This window comes from Syngnathoides biaculeatus, chromosome 12, assembly GCF_019802595.1.
Source record: "Syngnathoides biaculeatus isolate LvHL_M chromosome 12, ASM1980259v1, whole genome shotgun sequence".
NCBI lineage: Eukaryota > Metazoa > Chordata > Actinopteri > Syngnathiformes > Syngnathidae > Syngnathoides > Syngnathoides biaculeatus.
Genome location: NC_084651.1, coordinates 17,965,092 through 17,984,250, shown reverse-complemented (window position 1 = coordinate 17,984,250; position 19,159 = coordinate 17,965,092). Strand labels below are relative to the sequence as shown.

Below are 19,159 nucleotides of genomic sequence, written 5' to 3'. Positions count from 1 at the left end.
GCGCTGCGCAAGTCCAGCTTGGTGAAGATCCGGGCTTCTTGGAGGAGTTCAAATGCCGTAGCGATTAAGGGCAAGGGGTACCTGTTCTTGACCGTGATGTCATTCAATCCTCGGTAGTCGATGCAGGGTCGTAAAGTGGAATCCTTCTTCTTAACGACAAAAACCCCTGCACCGGCTGGTGAGAACAACGGGCGAATGAGTCCGGTTGCCAGCGACTCCTCGGCGTAATCCCTCATTGCCTGGTGCTCCGGTCCTGTCAAAGAGAACAGTCTCCCTCTGGGAGGTGAGGTGCCGGGGAGGAGTTCGATAGCACAGTCATAAGGCTGATGCGGCGGCAGAGATTTTGCCTTGGACTCAGAAAAAACCCTCCTTTAAATCATGGTAGCAAGAGGGTACCGTGGCTAATTCGAAAGCAGTACTCAGTTCAGCAACTTGAATCCCTCCGTCCTCCCGAGCGGTGAGACACTGCTTGTGACAGTCCTCACCCCATGCCATTATCCGACCCGTGACCCAGTCAATGTGGGGGTTGTGTCTCTTGAGCCACACGCTCCCCAGGATTATATCACTGCTGCTAGAGTTAAAAACGTGGAAACTAATGTGCCGCGTGCGTGTCCGGAAAGTCCATACATAAGGTATGGGTGCGGTGTGTAACCCGGCAGAGGAACCTGCCGTTGGTGGGGTAAGCAATGCGAAGACGCTGTGTGGGGAAGGTCGCCCCACGCAACGCTTCGACCACACGGGGATTTATTAGGTTAGCGTCGAACCGGAGTCAATGAACGCGGTCACTAGGCATGAGTGAGAGTCAATTCCTAGGTGAGGTGCAAAAACGACTGGCCTGACTCAGCGACAATATACCGCACACTCACCAGCGTATCGGATCCTAAGGTCGTAGCGCTTCGGTTGAACCGGGCAGCGGGCGATTAAGTGTCCAAGACGACCACAGTAGAAATAACTCCCGTCTTGTCGCCGGCGTAAGCGCTCCTCCGCTGAGCTGCCGAGCCCCTCCACTTGCGTGGGTTCCGACGTAGTAAGCAGCGTGGGGGGCTGGGAAGCGACGGGGCTGAGCATCTCCGTCTTCTCCTCGGTCATGGCATCCATCTGCCTCTGCATGGCCAAGCACTGATCCACCTTGAGGGCCAGTGCGATGAGGGCGTCGAGCGAAGGAGAAAGATCCACGGCATTGAGGTGACCGCGGATCTGTGGGGTAAGTCCCTGGTAGAAGGGGTCATGGAGAGCCTCCTCGTTCCACTGCCTCTCAGCGGCCCAGATCCGGAATTCAATAGCGTAGTCTGACACGCGGCGACAGCCTTGCCGAATTGTCATGAGTGAGGCCGCCGCCTTGCATTCCGCAGCCGCGTACTGGAATACTGGGGTGAGCGCGCAGACGAACGTCGTCCATGAACGGCAGATCTCAGAGTTGCGACTCCATTCTGCTGTGGCCCACACCTCCACCTTTCCGGTCATGTGGGAAATGACGGAGGCGATCTGGGGGTGGGTCCGTGGGGAAAGCGGACGCCTGCAGTTCGAAATGGAGGTCGCACTGCGCAAGGAAGGGCTTGACGTTGCCTGAGTCGCCTGAGAAACGTTCCGGTCGGGAGAGCAGAGTTATGCTGGCACAGGAGGGCTCCATAACAGGCGGAACGGGTGGACTCGGAGCGACAGGCGGAGTGACCATCGTCGGCGTAGCAGCCACACTAGCTTGGGATGCTCGCCACGGCTCCAGCCGGGCACAGATCTCATGGAGACGTTGACTCGTCACCTGAAAAGCAGCCTCCTGCTCAGCCAGGCGTCTGCTCTGGAACTGTAATGAGCGGCGGATGGCTTCGTAGTCGGCTGGGTCCATGTTGTGGCCAGATCGTTCTGTCACGAACGAGGCGCGAGGGCGCAACCAAATGCACTACTCCAGAGGCAAGCAGGTAGTGTACAGAAAGCGTTTATTCGATCCGTGGTCAATGATCAGCAAGTCAGTCAGGAAAAGCAGCAGTATCAGAAGAGGCAGGCTTACGAGGATGGTCAGGGAACAGGCGAGAGTCGGTACACGGTAGGTCAGGTATACGAGAGTGCGGGAAGGAGGCATGAGAATCAACGATCTGGCGGAGGACTAGTTGTTCCCCGTGTCCTATAAGTGCCGGGTGTAATCAACCGAAACAGGGTGCAGGTGTGTGCCGACTAATTGGCTGGCCACGCCCAGCCTGGGCAGGATGCCAGGAGCATGACACAATAGCTGTGAATCTGAGGATGGATACTGTAGTTGTTTGTCTTTATGTGACTGAATGGTGAGCAGGCCAGGGTGCACCGCACCACCCGGCTAAAATCAGCTGGAATTGCTTCCTGCACACCCTACACAGGATAAGCGGTAGAACTTGGGTGGATTTAAAATTGTATATGCTATAATCTACAATTAAAAACTACTGTAAGATTGTGATGGAAGTCGCATTGGATGGTTAAAATTGTAATAAACAATTTCATTCAATTCTAAAACACACACTTTCCAGAGTGCTGTGTATTCACCTCTTGCTGCTATAAGTACCATCAACACTACCGTCGTCTTCTGGACAAGCACTCCAACGGTTTGTTCCGCTAAAACATCATTGACATAAAGTACATATGAAGATAATGTGTGAAACTTTAAAGTCCACAGTCTTCATAAGGTAAAAAATTGAACATGATATTAAACTGTACAGTATTAAACTGAGATGTCTCTTTCTACAGACATTCGAAAATAAAATGCAAAAGCCAATCGTCAAGAAAAAGATGCCAATCATAATTTATTCCTACCAGTCATTTTCTTGCACCCACAATGTTAGCAATCCAATTTATACATATTGTTCGAGTCAAATTTGAGCTTTTCTGACATTAAACAAATTAATGATAACGCTAAGCGTCCTGCACCGAAATTTGCTGATTTTTTTATTCCTAAAGTGACCTAAATACACAGAAATGAAATATACTTAAAATGTTATTCTTTGTACAAGTTTACTTTTGTATACAGTGAGGCTGTTCTGGGTCAAATTTGACTCATCTACTAAAATGTTAAATGCACGATTGTGATTTAAATCAGTTGACAATGGTGATATGGTGGCGGTCTTGAAACCATCACGCTGCTCATTTTTTTTTATGGGCCAGCAGTTAGCGTAATCATGACAGTTTGAAACAGTCCCGGTAAATGTTTGTGTTCCTATTATATTTGCATAGGCTTACCGCACAAATATGCACTTTTTGTCTTTAAAAGGTCATGGAGGGATGATGAAACCAACATGTAATAATCATACGTAGTTAAAAAAAGGAAAAGAGGTCATATTACATGCGAGTGAGTGTATATAGAGTACCTGATCAACTAACAATTTCTGCTTGCATTTATTATTCAGAATTAAGGACAATATGGTTACTCAAGACATTGTACAGTATGATTTCTATAAACAGTGTTGGGTGTCAAAAAACTGAAATGATCTCCCGAAATTAGCTGGGATAGGCTCCAGCACTCCCGTGACGCTTGTGGGGATAAGCAACTCGGAAAATGGATGGATGTGTCGTATTTTCCTAGATAGTATTTATAGAGCTTGAATAAGCATCTACTTTATGTTATTAGCCAGCCAGCCTATCCTGCGATAGGCAAAGAGAGAAAATATTCCTTCACACATCCTACATGAGAGAGAAATGCTGTCAGGGGAAATATTGACTGCAATGCAAAAACGAAGCGGGGAAGACGGTCATAATTCTCTATTGTGCCTATATCTTTCTCACGTTCTCTTTCTGTCCTCACTCTGCCACAGTGTTGTGACTCATGCCACAGTGGTTTATCAGATGATGACAGCATCACACACAATGCCCGAGTGTAACATGGAGACTACATAGATAACGGTGCCAGTTACTGTTGCTAAAGTGTGAACATTTCCCACAGCGGAAAGCCTCGCTATGAATAACCAGACAATGAGACTTGTTAGTGTGACAAAAAGAGTGGAATGCAATGCGTGGGAGGCTGTGGTACGTGTTAGGGGAAGTGAACGTGAAGGTTGAAGCTGATCCACAGTAAAGATCTTTATAACACTAGATTCTTAATTGACTTCATTTGTTTTATTTAAAGGAATGCTTGGATAATGCCCGCTGCCATCGTGTAATGTTGTGCTTCTCCTCAGCGTACACATTCACTGGCACTGTGGATTTTACACGAGGGACAAGTGGAGCATTGGCTGGCCAAATCCAGCAGATGTTGTTGTGGTGAAGGCTTCTAGTGTAGCAATTCAATTGTGAAATGAATCTTTATGAATAAATGTATACCAGGTTACACAGTGGAAAAAATGGCTTGCACATCTGGCTTACAGTTGGGATGTTGTAAGTTTAAATTTGGACCCTTGTCTTTCTAAGTAATATACTCATCTTTTCCATTTTCCTTTTCTCTAGGTATGCTGGCTTTTTCCCATATTCTATAAACGAGCATGCCTAGTTCATTGTAGACTAACTTGGCCTTGGGTGTGATTAGTTGTCTATTTTCAGAATCATCTTTATTGGCCAAGTCTTGTGAAAACAAGCAAGGAATTTGTCTCTGGTAGTCAGAGCCACTCTTGTGCTGTATGACAGCAAACAAGCCACTATGATGAAATATACATTACGGACAAACAGAAATGAAAGTCATTGAGCGATGTAATGGAAAGAGTAATGGACAGTAGAAATGATAATACAATGACAATTGTTGAAATGATGCAGAGTCGTCAAGCCACTTAAAGTGACTGGTAGCGGAATAATTCTGACATCACTTACCTGAGGGAAGGAGCGACAAAGTTGATGAACAGGATGCGGAAGGTCTAAGAGAATTTTGGCCCTGCACCACTTAGTTTTGTGACCTTTCTTCGGCAGGCGACTGGTCGAGCGTGTCAAAGTCAGACGGGATAGGCTTCTGTTCACCTGCAACTCTAATGGGGATAAATGTTATAGAATCTGGATGGTGTAGACGTGATAGTATACCATATACTGTATGTAGTAGGATTTCCTTTGTCAACTGGTTGCCCAAGTGTATTTTATTCTGCCTTGTAACAAATGGCTACACAAATTGGCCACACTAAACCTAAATAATTGACGCAATACTTACATAACTTGCCCACCAAGCTGCTAGTGAGAAGTCACTGTGTTTTGTATTGAATCACAAATATGTTCCTTCGTAAATTTGAGTACTTTGCCATTGAAGAGGAAATTAGTGTGTGTGTGTGTTTATCCCAGAGCTGGTGAATTTTGAGATCTTGTTTTTGCAACATTTGTGTGCTCATGCCTGAACAGCTGTTGATGTGTTTACCACTTCTAGGATGAAAATGACAACCCACCCGAGTTCAGCAAGCCATCCTACATTGTCAAGATTCCAGAGAACATTAATGCTGGTGAGTAAACCTTTACTTTTAGAGACCATGTTAAGTGCCTTCAATGTAATTACTGGCTTATGGAACGTACACATAATAATGTATAGATAAACCACATTATGTGTCTGTCATGTGCTTTAGGGTGTTCTTTTCCCCCCACACTTTTTTTACATTTTTCATTGTCTTCAAGCCTATGCGATTTCATTTGTTTAGATTTTGTACGTTCAAATAGTCCAAATGCTGGCTATTGGGTATTGAACGCTAAAGCACTGGCTGCTATATTCATTTTCATGCATGCATTCAGGCAAGCCTTTTATCCCAGACATTAGATTAGCGTCTACTTGCTAGAGGGAAATGAGATATTTGCCTGTCCCCTTTTTTGCGCTTTCTCTTTCTCTCTCTCTCTCTCTCTCTCTCTCTCTCTCTCTCTCTCTCTCTCTCTCCTCTCTCTCTCTCTCTCTCTCTCTCTCTCTCTCTCTCTCTCTCTGAGCTCCAGCTTTAGCTTTGGCCACTTTTTGCGTCTCGGAGACGATGTGAAGGCGCACATTGCTAAACAGCTTGCACCAAGGCTGATTTCGAGGACTATGGCTAAAGCTCTTTGGTCTGAGCTGAGGTCCTCTGGTTCCGGTTGCATGCCTGTGCTCAGGGCCAGCCCCACGGCCAGAATGGATTCTGCTTTTTTTTTCTTTTTTTATATTGATCAGGCCTGTGCCAGTTATCAGCCATGCCGAACAAACTGATGGCATGCTAATCCAAAAGCCCACTGACTGGCACACGATGATGAGACAATGAATGCTATTTTGAGATTTTTATCTAGTGAGGTTTTAGTCTACTGTCTGTCTGCCCTTAGTTTCACATACTCTACTGTACATTTGATAGTCACAACACAATATAGTAAACCTGGAAAGAGCTGAATCAAAACTTATGTTATGTCACTACTACTACTACTAAAATAACTACGTATACCAATTAGAGTATTTGACCGACACTGAAGTGTGAAGCCAAATCGAATAAAAATGCTCAAAAAAAGACCTCTATCAGAATAAAGACAAAAAAATTAGTTTTTTTTTTTTTTTTTTTTTGCAAAGTTCCCTTTTAGTTTTAAATTATATCTGCAGGTCATCTGACTGACTGTCTCCTCAGCTTGTTTTCTTGTTGTAAGATTGTGTTCCCGCCACCTCTCCTCAGGAGCTACAGTGCTGGTGGTCAATGCCACTGATTTGGACGCCTCTCGAGAGTTTGGCCAGGCCTCGCTCATCTACTCCCTGGAAGGCTCCTCCCAGTTTCGACTTAACTCACGTTCTGGTATGTGTGCATGTGTGAGTGTGTATTTGAATAAACTGGATCCTCTTTTATTGGCTAAGTGAGTCTGGACTAGTCTGGTCTAAATATAGTGACATTCATTTTAACGGAGAGCATTCCCTCATTCATCACACTTCATTTTTTTTCTTATTTATGTGTCTGCTCGGACATATTTCTTTTGACCTTTCATCAACTCTCTGAAATGGTTATTACCATCTTCATATATTTGGATATAACCTGTGTTTGTGGCTCAGGAGAAATCACCACCACAGCCTTGCTGGACCGAGAGCTGAAGTCGGAATACATTCTTATCGTCAGAGCCGTGGATGGAGGCGTGGGCCCGCAACAAAAGACTGGCATTGCCACGGTAATTGCGCCAAGCATTCATTAGCATTTCCTGTGCACTTTGACAGTATTAATTTAATTTACATTATCCAAGTTTGTAAAAAAAAAAAAAAATACCAACAAAGATTTAGTTCACCATGAAAGTATTCACAGTGCTTCACGTTTTCCACATTCTGTTGTTCCTACCATATTTCAAAAGGCTGTACATTATTTTTTTCCTCAAAAATCTTCACACAAAACCAAATAATGACAACATGAAAAATGTTTTTTGAAATGTTTAAATGAAATGTAGTTGATTTTTTTTAAACCAAGAAATTCCATGTACAGTACATAAATATTCACCACTTTTGCAATTCCTTGTTGATGTACTTTTGGAAGCGATTACAGCCTTGACTATTTTTGAATAGGATCCCACAAACCTGGCCAGGCCGCCTTCAGTGCTACCTTTGGGCGGTTCTGCCCATTCGTCTTCAGAAGCACCTCTCAAGTTCATTCAGATTTGACGGGGAGTGCCACTCCACAGATATATTCAGATCTCCCTGGAGAGTGTCAATTGGATTCGAATGTGGTCTCTGACTGGATCATTTGAGGACATTCACAAGAGTTGTCCTCAAATTAATATTTTCAGATTTTGCTTGCTGTCCTGCTGAAAGATGAACTGTCATCCGAGTCTCGGGTCAATTGCGGTCTGGAGCAGGTTTTCATCTAGGACGTCTGTGTCTGTTATTGCATCCCTCACTCCTGACTAGTCTCCAACCAGTCTTGCCAGCAGTTACCTTGAAAAAACTAACCTGCTTAGTTTATTGATTAGCTGAATTCAAAGGTAACTAAGTTAGATTGCAAGTAACTTTTTAAAAATTCTTTCAGCAGCTGTAAAGCAGCATAAATATCACTTATGCACAGTACAATGATAAGTGATTACTTGGTAATATCCACCACAACAGTTACAGAATGACATCATAAAGGTGAACCAATAAATTAAACATCAGTGTAGTTGAAGCCACATTAAATGGGCGAATAAGTGCAGACATCACATGCCAAATATAGTAAGTACATAAACATGTGAACAAGCACACCATGCGCAAGTACACCTCCAGACTTAACTCATTGGATGGATGGAGAGACAGAAGGATGGAAGAACGCTAAGTATTGTACTGTAAATCCTTTAGTGAGACACTCCTTACCTTGATGACAATTTCTGACCACCTACCTTTGTATGAATTTTTAACCCACAATGCATACCAACGATCAAAGACACTTGTTACTAAGGAAAATCCCACTGACGTGGTGAGATGAAGCCGTGCATTTTTCATTTTTTTTTTTTTGCACTGTTATCTTTACTGCACCTTCACTGTGGACTGGATAATAAAATGTGACCTCCCAGTCATTTTCCTCAATGTTAGAGAGGAAGCCATCTGCCTGGTTGGTAAAATGGTACTGAACAGATGGGTTGCGCCTATCAAATCATCAGCTATTGTATAAATGATTGCTTGTTCATTTATCATTGTTGACTCTCTAGTAACAATTATTGGTTTGATGAAGTATTTGGAATCCGATTAATTTCCCAGATAGAGTAATCCATTGCATTGCTTGAGCATTTTGGAGTAACGCATTACGAAACTTTGTGATGCCAGTAACATGTTGCAAAGTAATTATCACACTTCCTGCCAATGAAAAACATCCCGCAACAAGGATGGCTCAATGGAGGGACCATTTTCTGGGCTCTTCTTTTGATCTCTGTCTCGAGGTAGCCTTTTTCAGAGGTCTACAGACAAGTCTAAGGACGTTGCCCTGAATGGTGCAAAGAAACGTGTGTGCCTCTCTAAATCCTGTCCAATCACCTGAATTTACTGCTGGTGGACTGCAACTGTTGCATTACATCAGGGATAATCGTTGGATGCAGGATGCACCTCAGCTCAAGTGTGAGCTTGATGACAAAGTTTGTGAATATTTATCCATTGTGGGGGTTTTAAAAACATTGGTAAAAATCTATAAAATAAAATAAATACATCTTTATATGAGGTCTTGTTTGAAGAAAATGAGATTAAGGTGTTTTGAAATATGCCTGCAGCATAAGAAATGTGGAAAAAATTAAATACGCTCTATATTAACCAGATGGAATCTAATGTTTATTTATTTATTTATTCATTCATTTATTTTGCCTTGAATTGGCTTGATTTAATTGTATCTATCTCATTTTTTCTGATCCCCACTTTGTGCAGGTGAACATTACCATCCTGGACATTAATGACAATGCCCCCCAGTGGAAGGATGAGCCATATCATGCCAACGTGGTGGAGATGAGCCCGATCAACACAGACGTCATCTCTGTGAGTGCAGCACTCACTCCCAGCCTCAAAAGATTCAATACACAGGAAATATAATTATTCCACATATATTCTTATCTGGAGTTGGAGTGGAACATTTAGTTCATAAAATTAGGTTCGCTGCATGTACCTATAGACTTTCATTGATTAAACATCAGCACTGTCTCACTGGGAGATCCTTGCACGGGGATTGTAAATAAGAGTTTTACTTGAATTGCTAAGAGGAGAAAATAAATGGAAGGACCCCTGTCAGTCCTTGGCCTTGGGCATTATTATCTCTCTTTTCTTTCACTTATAACACTTGTGATAATGTAACCGCTGTGGCCCTTAAGTCGAAGATCAAATTTCACTAATTGCAAGTAAAATGGAAATTCACAGACGCATGTGGGAAAAGTGGAGAAAATGAACTCTGTCAGTAACACAATTCCTTTGCGCATGTCAACATTGTCAATGTTTCTAAAAATGTGACTGGACCAGACACCCCAGAAAACATTATTATTTTAGTGTTCTCTGTCTCCAGAGAAACCACAGTCACCATATTAAAAATTTTACTTGTATGAAAAAAATTGCTCCTTTCCTCTGCCCCATCTTGTTAATAAATCTGCGCTTTAATTCTTTTTTTTTTTTTTTGCATATATTTTCATAGGCCTGCTCATCCAGAATAATGCAACTTCTATCTTGCACCAGGGCTATAATCTTCATTTCATTTACGTTATCTGTTTGTCCTTTATTTAATGCAAGTAAGGTTTTTACAGAGACCACTGAAAGAGTGTATGTTAAAAAAAATACATCTGAATGCACAGTCTAACCCTGGACGAGGCTACATGGACCAATTGTGTTCACTGTGTAGGTCATCACAAAGTAAACGCTTGAATATTGCCACCGAACTCTCTCATTGTCCTGTTGGTGTCTTTGGCTCTGTGCTGTTGGAAATTAAGCCCTGATCATTCATTAATTAAAGAGGCGTCGCTGAGTGTAATTAAGGGAGTCCGACTGCTAATTAAAATGTAGCCTGCAGTCATACGCTTTGCAAATTATTCAGCTGCGAGGCACGAAAGCGAGAGCCCGTCTTGCACGGAAACCAATGTAGAAATGCTGAAGGAAAACACAAATACTGACTTTTTAAAATGTTCACACTCCCTCCCACTTTTGTTCTCCATAGCATATGGCTGAACAATATTGCTATGAAATAAAATTTCACAAAATCAGATTTTAATCTATTCTCTTCTCCTTTGCTTAGAGAAAAAGCAAATGAGAATGGAATTGAGTGTTTGGCTTCGTTTCACTCGTGGGATCGTCTTTATTTTTCCTGATACCAAATACGCCTTTGAAGCTGTTTACATCACTTCCGGAGGAAATTATTTTTTTCTTTACAGATAAAAAAAAATGTGTTATCTCTTGGAAAAATGACTTTTGTTAAATATGCATGTTTGAAAACATGATCTTTCATAAAATTTACATTTTCAAGAAATGAACAAAACAAAATGTATCATCAACCTACATGGCTGGCTTCATATACAAAGAGTAATACTGCAACGCCTTCTGCTCTCCCGCGCTTTCTTCACATTTAGAGTTGTTAAGGTGAGGCAGTGCGCCAATTGCAATATGTTTGCAGCCTGGAACCACATACATTGGGTCAAAAGTTTACAGCTTGTTTTTAAATCCGTTTTTGTCTTTCATCAAATGTTTCCAAAACACGCATTTTATTTATTTGAACCTGAGCATTGAGAAATACTCTATTTCATGGGGATGGAAAAGGCACCAATAAGTCAGAAATAACAAACGAGATCTGTACGCCTCCTCAAAGATGAACAGTACATCAATAGACATGATATCTTTTTTTAATTTTGCCTCATAGCAGTCTGTTAGTTACTAAATTAGTTGAACACCTTATAATGTGCTTTAGTGCTCGGGCCAGAATTGATTAGTTCAACAGACCCCGGCTGCACAGTTCCTCACCTCTTTTCTTTGGAGTTGCTTATCAATCGGCCTCCAATTTGCCTGTTTTCCATGTCGCCTTAATAATTGAATACCTGAAAAACCTTTGTTCCTCTAATGACCAATTAACCATTTGCCGGCGTTTTTAGTCAGACCATTGAATAATTGATCAGCTCTTTAAATCCCGGCAAATGTTTTAGCCGGGCTCCCATTCCGATGCATTCATCACCGAGATCACCTAAAGAGACCTCACCATTTTTCTTATTACCGTGAGAGAGCAGTCGCCAGTCGGTGTGCAAGTGTGAGCTACTCTGAAGGTGACGTGGGGAACACAGTGCTCTCACATTATTATTCCTCCCTTCCTGTCATCTGTCAGTTTCCGTCATCTCCCCCATTAATCCCCACTTGTTAAGTACACTTTTATTGAGACGTGCCATTAAACCCGAGGCAATATTACCCTCGTGGTAAGCCGTACGTAGTGAAGCATGCCTCTTATCAAGGAGGCCGCTCAAAGGAGCATGTCTGTGCTGCTCTCCTGCCAGGTTCTCGCACTGGACCCTGACAACGGGGACAATGGGACTGTGGTGTACAGAATCAGCGCAGATAACCCATTCTACACTATAAACAGTAACACTGGGAAGATCCGAACCAGTGGGGTAACCTTGGACAGGGAAAGCTCTGACCCCAGGGCCAAAATGCTCATGAGGACCATCGTCATCTCTGCCGTTGACCGTGAGTTGTGTCAGTTTGTAAACCGTAAAGTAATCGGTAAAGCAAGCGTCTGTTAGTTTATACTACCCTGAGTAGAGTGGTTTCAATTCTGGGTGATTAGTGTGCATTTTCGAGCCCGAGTCCTCAAGTTTTATGTTGCCCATGAAACATTTTATAGTAGACAATAAATTGCCTTGACCATGGAATACGTCTTTATATGTTTCTCTGTCTCCCTCTGTAGGTGGTGCACCTTCCCTGCGTGCATCAGCGAGTGCTACAGTATTTGTCAACCTGCTTGATCTCAACGACAACGACCCAGCCTTTGTCAACCTTCCATTTGTGGCGGAAGTACCAGAGGGACTCCCCATTGGGTCGTCAGTGTTTAAGGTGCCATTTCAGCATATGTGCAGTGACAAGTTGTGCATGTGATTCTTGGGCCTGGATACTTACCCCTTGGTTAATATGCACATTTTATTGCACCCCTATTACTTTGGAATAATAAAAACCATCAATACTATACAAAAAGGTAATACAATGCAACTGGCCCACCTACATCATCTGGAGTGGTTCTGAATCAATATTTGTCCAATGCCATGACAAAAGCATCTATCCATTCATTCAATGTACTCACATTCTGTGATCCCCACTAGAGTCCCGGCTGTGGTGTAACTTATCCCACCTGACATTTACAGCCTGAACTGGTCGTCAGCCAATCACAGGGCAGACTTAGACAAACAACAGTTCACATTCACATTCACACCAAGAAACTAGTCAGTCTTCAAGGAAGCGACCAATATGATTTTGGAATGTGGGAGGAAACCAAAGTACCAGGAGAAAACCCAAGCAGCCACAAGGAGAACATGGGTAATTGTTAGTTTTATTTGTCAAAGAAGCAGGAACAAGTTTTTGCACTGAACAACTAATCACAGAATGGCAAAATAAATGTTGGTGTCATCGAGGGCCAGCATTGTGACCCTGTGAGGACGAATTTGAAAAAGGAAATAAGAAACAGTCCCATTGCTGGAAAAGGTTAGATTGTGAATGGTGAATCCGTGAATGGTTGACATGGCAAAAGATTGGGGCTGAATTCTGATTTGACCAAAAAGTAAAGAAGGGGGGGAATCACAAGAAAAACACAATGAAATCAAGAAACTGGGTTGCTGGGAATAAGTTTACACAATTTCATGGAATAGATATTAAAATGTGGGTTGTAAACATCAGTCAGTGTTTGTAATAGACATTAAACCAACAGAGAAGGCTTTGCTGACCCTGATGGCTCACCACTGCGATTAGGCATCCTTAATGGACACAAAATGATTACGTTTGCACGATGATAAGAAAATAAAAATCACTTTGTAATAGTCCAAAATTAGTAGTTTTATAACGACACAGTTCTTATTGTAATTATACTTTGCAGTGGTGAACTTCACTACAGCTCCCTGAAAGCAGCATCAAATATTTTGGTTGTGAGAGAAGCAATATATTTAAAGTAAAAACATATACAGTATTAATTTCTTTGGTCGTTCCAGTCGAAACTGTATTCCAAACTTGGTCGCAGCATAATTTTTTATGCGGCTCTTCATGCAAGATTTTCATGGGGAAATTCAAATGATGAATGCAAATAAGTATGATGATTTAGTTTTTATTGCACTTCAAATTGACATTGTTCACCAAATAGTTTCAGACAACAGCTCTTCACAAAAATGTCAGCAAAAAGGTAATGCACTCCATTTTTCATTCAGCTCGATGTGTAATAGCAATGTGTGGTTATATATGTGTCCATATAATGTAACTCTCTGTGATTCTCCGCTATCCAATGGTATCTCTTCCTGATTGTGTATAAACTTGGGCAAGAGGGGGCATGGCTCACTCACACAAACACCGTGCCCCCTAAAAAAAAAAAAAAAATCAAATCTCCCCTGTGTCCTGTGTGCTGGCCCCGTCGTTGATCTCCTGTCTGCAGCGAGACTCTAAAAATGGCCAGTCATTTAGTGTTTTGTAAGAAATATCTTATACTTTATAATTTCAGTGCCTTAAACATTCATTAATTTTCAATGCATGTTTATGTTGTCCGTTTTGTGTGTCTGACATTCTTTTGTGAACCTGTTGGGATCACTAAGTTACAGTCCTCAATCGAAAGTGGTGCAATCATGAGTTTTAATGAGTGTGCGGTAAAGAGTAAAGCTATAAAATTCGCGTCCTTAATGTTTTTTTTTTTTGAGGGGGGGGTTCCATGTTCATTTGTGTATTGTTATTCAACCAGTCAAAATCACACGTATATAAGTGTCCTCTTTACAATAGCCATTATTTGTATGTTACAATATTAGCGTTTTATACAAGGTCAACTCGTGAAGATGCTGTGTTGCAATCTCTAAGTTAGTGGCCGGATATATAATAATGATAATAAATAATATTCATCCCATCCATTTTCCGAACAGCTTTTCCCCACTAAGGTTGCGGGTGTGCTGGAGTCTATCGCAGCTATCTTTGGGCGAGAGGCGGGCTACACTGTGTACTGGCAAGCCACTTGCAGCCACATATAAATAAACAATGATTCGCACCTACAGGCAATTTAGAGGCTTTGATTAACCTAACATGTTCATGTCTTGGGAATATGGGAGATAACTGAAGCACCAGAGGAAAACCCATTCAGGTACAGGGAGAAGATGGAAAGTCCGTACACCCAAAGCTGGATTGGATCCCAGGTCCTCAAAACTGTGAGGCTCATGTGCTAACCCACCGTTTTCTGCCTTCCCCTTCAAGTGTGCATTAGTAGAACCAGTCTTGACTGTGACTGTCTTCTCTTTCTTCCTTTAGGTTCAAGTTGAGGACCCTGATCAGGATAAGAATGGTTTGATTACGATGGCATTGCAGATGGGAATGCCTCGCTTGGACTTTTACCTGAACACTTCCACTGGCATTCTCAGCTCATCTGCAATGCTTGATCGGGAGCAGATTGGACAGTACCATTTGAGGATTATAGCATTTGATGCAGGAAAGTTCCCTCGCACTTCCACTTCAACTCTCACTATCACTGGTGAGTGTCTAAATGTGTCCGATAATGGGAATTTCACTTGATTTCCCTTTACTCTCCTGATATTATCCTACAAATGAAACTGTTGAAGCATTTTATGAATAAATTCTTACAGTCATCAGGGATTTTGCCTCCTTAAGAGTCTCATTTCTTTGGACTCCACTGAATGAGACGCTACCACCTGCTGGTGGACTGAAAAATTCTATACTGAGACTGTGAAGAATGACAAATACCCAAAGGGAAACTGACAGAGTTCCAATTCAAAAGTGACTCATAGCGGCATTCGTTGTGACATTTGTCTTCATTTTCCTGTTTATATCATATCAGAATCTACTAATTTCTGTGTACACATGTCTATCAGTTCTGGATGTAAATGACGAGACACCCACCTTCAACCCTCGCGTATACAACGTGTCCCTGAAGGAGAGCGTCCCTAGAGACCACGTTGTAACACGCCTCAGCTGCTCAGACAACGACGCAGGTCTCAACGCCGAACTTAGCTACTTCATCACAGGTTAGCGGTCACAGTGCACGAGGATTTTAGGTTTCACAATCATATTAACTGTAGTATCTGCGAGACAAGTTCCCTTTATTGTGTGAAATCTTGTTTCAGCTGTTGAGGAGGGAATGTGTGTGTTTTGCTAAGTTCTTGACGTGTTTATGTTTGTAGGTGGTAATCAGGATGGTAAATTCAGTGTTGGCTTCCGAGACGGCGTTGTGCGGACTGTGGTGGGCCTGGACAGAGAAACCCAGGCAGCGTACACAATGATCATAGAAGCTATAGGTGTGTTACATCTTTATCATTATCATTATTTTCTCAGTTTCCTTTATACTTTTTGTGTGGTGAAAAAAGAACTGACAGTTGCACATCTGCAGTCATTGCAAAATTTTGCTCAACCGCCTTTGTTGTTTGACGAGAAAGAAATGAGGTTTTCCTGTTTTGGAAACCTTTGAGTCAGAAGGGTTTATCTGCTGAGAGGGCAACTGACTTAAAAGAGTTGAAAAAAAATAGAATACTGCTTTTCAAGTGTCTTGATACACAAAGAATGTATTGAGCTGTCAGTGTTGTGAAATATTTGGGGTTTGTTTGTTTAAACTTTTGAAGGTTATAGACATATTTTGAATAAATTCACTGTACTAAAAAAAAAAAAGCTGGTGCCAATCACTACCTTGACCTTTAGGGGTGGGGGGGGGTAATCTGATTGGTTAAAGAAACAGATCCATATAGTTTACTAGGGCACCACTACTATTTTGAAGGCCCAGGGCATAATAGATTGACATGGCAGCACATAGCAGCTAAAATGTGATTGGATAAAGAATTCCAGCAGCCGCATGCACATACTGAACACAATGGACACAATGAAATGAAGCGAACAGAACGTTGGAATAAATTAATCCAGTGTCATGCATTAATATGAAAGTTTAGGTTGTAATAGGTCAATGATGTTGTTTAGGCCACCGCAGAAGGCCTTGCTGGCCCTGACTCTTCACCACTGGACTTATACACTCTACAAATTCTGCCATCACAAAGAGAATCATTCTCAGTTTTTCTTTGTTTATCAAGTATTGATGTTTACTTCAGCTCATAATACATTGTTGGACATGTACTATAGTTTGGGCATCTTGGTTAAAATCTCAACTCAGACCTTTCTGTGTGGCATTCTCCACATGCCAGAATGTTTCTTCTACAGGTACTCCAACTTCCTCTTCATTCCACATTCCAATAACACGCATGTGACGTTTAATTGAGGACTCTAAATTTCCCATCAGTATAAATGTAATTGACAGTCCAGGGTAGGGTGCACACAGCCTCTTGCCCAAAGTCAGCTGTCAGATGCTCAATCTCAACCACAAGTGCCAAGGCCATGAACAGAATAAGCGACAAATCATGAATAAATAGTTCACATATGATGAAGTGTTGTTTTAACTCCTTCTTGAGCTGAATTTTCCCTTGAGAGATCATGAGCATAACAATGCACTAAATTATTTAATATAAAAACAATCATGGAATTCAACCGACTGCTTAGTACATTTGCCACACAATTCTGAGGCAGATGGGCTTCAAAAAGTAGGACCGGGAATTCAAATCGCAGCTCACCTGTGTGGAGTTTCATGTTCTCCCGTGCCTATGTAGGTTTTCTTTGGGGATTCGGCTTTCCTCCACATCCCAAAAACATGCATGGTAGATTAATTGAAGACTAGCTTTTCCATAAGTGTGAAGGTGAGCGAGAATGCTTGTTTGTTTCATCCATCACTTGCAATTGGCTGGCGACCATTTCAGGGTTTTGACCAGTCGGGTGGGGTAGGCGCCAGCACGGCTGCGACCAAACTGTGGATAAGCAGTACAGAAAACGGATGACAGAGAGTAAGAGCAATAGATAAGAGAAAAATATTTTACAAACCTTATAAATTATACAACGGCACAGTGGAGCAGCTGTAAAGTGTTGGCCTCATAGTTATAAGGTCCTGGGTTCGATCCCGGCCCCCGCCTGTGTGGAGTTTGCATGTTCTCCCCGTGCCTGAATGGGTTTTCTCCGGGCACTCCGTTTTCCTCCCACATCCCAAAAACATGCAACATTAATTAGACACTCTAAATTGCCCCTAGGTGTGACTGTGAGTGCAGCTGTTGTCTGTCTCCATGTGCACTGCAATTGGCTGGCAACCAGTCTGGGGTGTACCCCGCCTCCTGCCCGTTGATAGCTGTGATCGGCTCCAGCACTCCGTGACCCTTGTGAGGATAAGTGGCTAGGAAAATGGATGGATGGATGGATGGATGGATGGATGGATGGATGGATGGATGGATGGATGGATGGATGGATGGATGGATGGATGGATGGATGGATGGATGGATGGATGGATGGATGGATGGATGGATGGATGGATGGATGGATGGATGGATAAATGATAGAGTGACAGCAGCAATAAAACTGTGAAGGAAGGAAGGAGTGGATGATTGCTGAATCTGTATTCCAAATTGTAGGGTCTCATTGTTCAAGGGATGGGACTCATTGTTTCCATGACATGTGCATCCCGAAACTCCCATAGTCTCAAGTGTAAAATGTGCAAAAAAATTAACTTTCATGAAAGTACATATGCACACTGGAAGAAATTATAATTCATCTTGGTCACAGTAGTTAGAATGTAAAAATATTCAAAATACAAACATAATTAATGTCTAGCAGAAGAATACTCACTGAATTGCCCAAAGTCAACAAAATTTGGAGAAAAAAAGCAACGAATACACATTTTAATTTGAGACTGCATCCATCCAGTCATACATTTTCCACACAGCTTCTCTTCATAAGGGTTGTGTGCATGCTGGAGCCCACTCAACTATCTTTGGGCAAAAGGACGGGTACACCCTGAACCAGTTGCCTGCCAGTTGTAATGCACACATAAATAAACAACCATTCACACTCACATTTACACCTACAGCAATTCAGAGTTTTCATTTAACCTACCATGCAAGTTTTGGGATGTGGGAGGAAACCGGAGTACCCAGATAAAACCCACGCAGTCACTGAGAGAACATCCAAACTCCACACAGGCAAAGCCGGATTTTTATCCAGGTTCTATTTTTTGAGGCACATCTGTGGTAGCCAATCAGCATTTTAATTTAATTGATTTCATTTTTTTTTTAAATGTCACTCCTTCACTATGTTGATGGAAATTGATTCAGTACATATTACTGAATGATTCTCAAACCAAAAAAAATCAAAAACAGCAAGGCACATACAGTATGATTCCTCTCTGACAGCATTTTCTTTGAAAAATCTTCATTTCATTTAATTTCTGTACATTGGATCCGACTTAATGTTGTGCATTTGCTGCATACTGTACGTATGATGATGTGACTATCGGACGTAGACGATTTCTGTAAATGGTTCTCTCTGGACTCACAGATAATGGTCCCGCGGGCAGCAGGAGGACAGGCACAGCCACTGTGTTTGTTGAAGTTCGAGATGTCAATGACAACAGACCCATCTTCCTCCAAAACAGCTACGAGACCAGCATAGTGGAGACGGTACCGAAGGGAGCCAGCATCCTTCAGGTAAAAACACACTCCGACGCCCGGAGTCAGACGGACAGAAAAAGGTTTCTTTATTGTCCAGTGTAACACTTCCGAACACACACCAAAAAAATAAAAAATAAAA

General features: G+C 42.2%; 1 protein-coding gene across 1 annotated transcript in view; it reads left to right on the top strand.

The window, feature by feature from the left end:
• The window catches only part of cdh23 (cadherin-related 23), a 215,694-nt gene that overhangs the window by 132,305 nt on the left and 64,230 nt on the right, over positions 1-19,159 (top strand). Inside the window, exons 18-27 of the mRNA XM_061836939.1 lie at positions 5,297-5,369; positions 6,537-6,653; positions 6,905-7,017; positions 9,218-9,325; positions 11,803-11,992; positions 12,213-12,358; positions 14,789-15,008; positions 15,367-15,519; positions 15,676-15,789; positions 18,908-19,056. Coding sequence (XP_061692923.1) covers positions 5,297-5,369; positions 6,537-6,653; positions 6,905-7,017; positions 9,218-9,325; positions 11,803-11,992; positions 12,213-12,358; positions 14,789-15,008; positions 15,367-15,519; positions 15,676-15,789; positions 18,908-19,056 — 1,383 coding nt within the window. The remainder of the gene's footprint in view (positions 1-5,296; positions 5,370-6,536; positions 6,654-6,904; positions 7,018-9,217; positions 9,326-11,802; positions 11,993-12,212; positions 12,359-14,788; positions 15,009-15,366; positions 15,520-15,675; positions 15,790-18,907; positions 19,057-19,159) is intronic.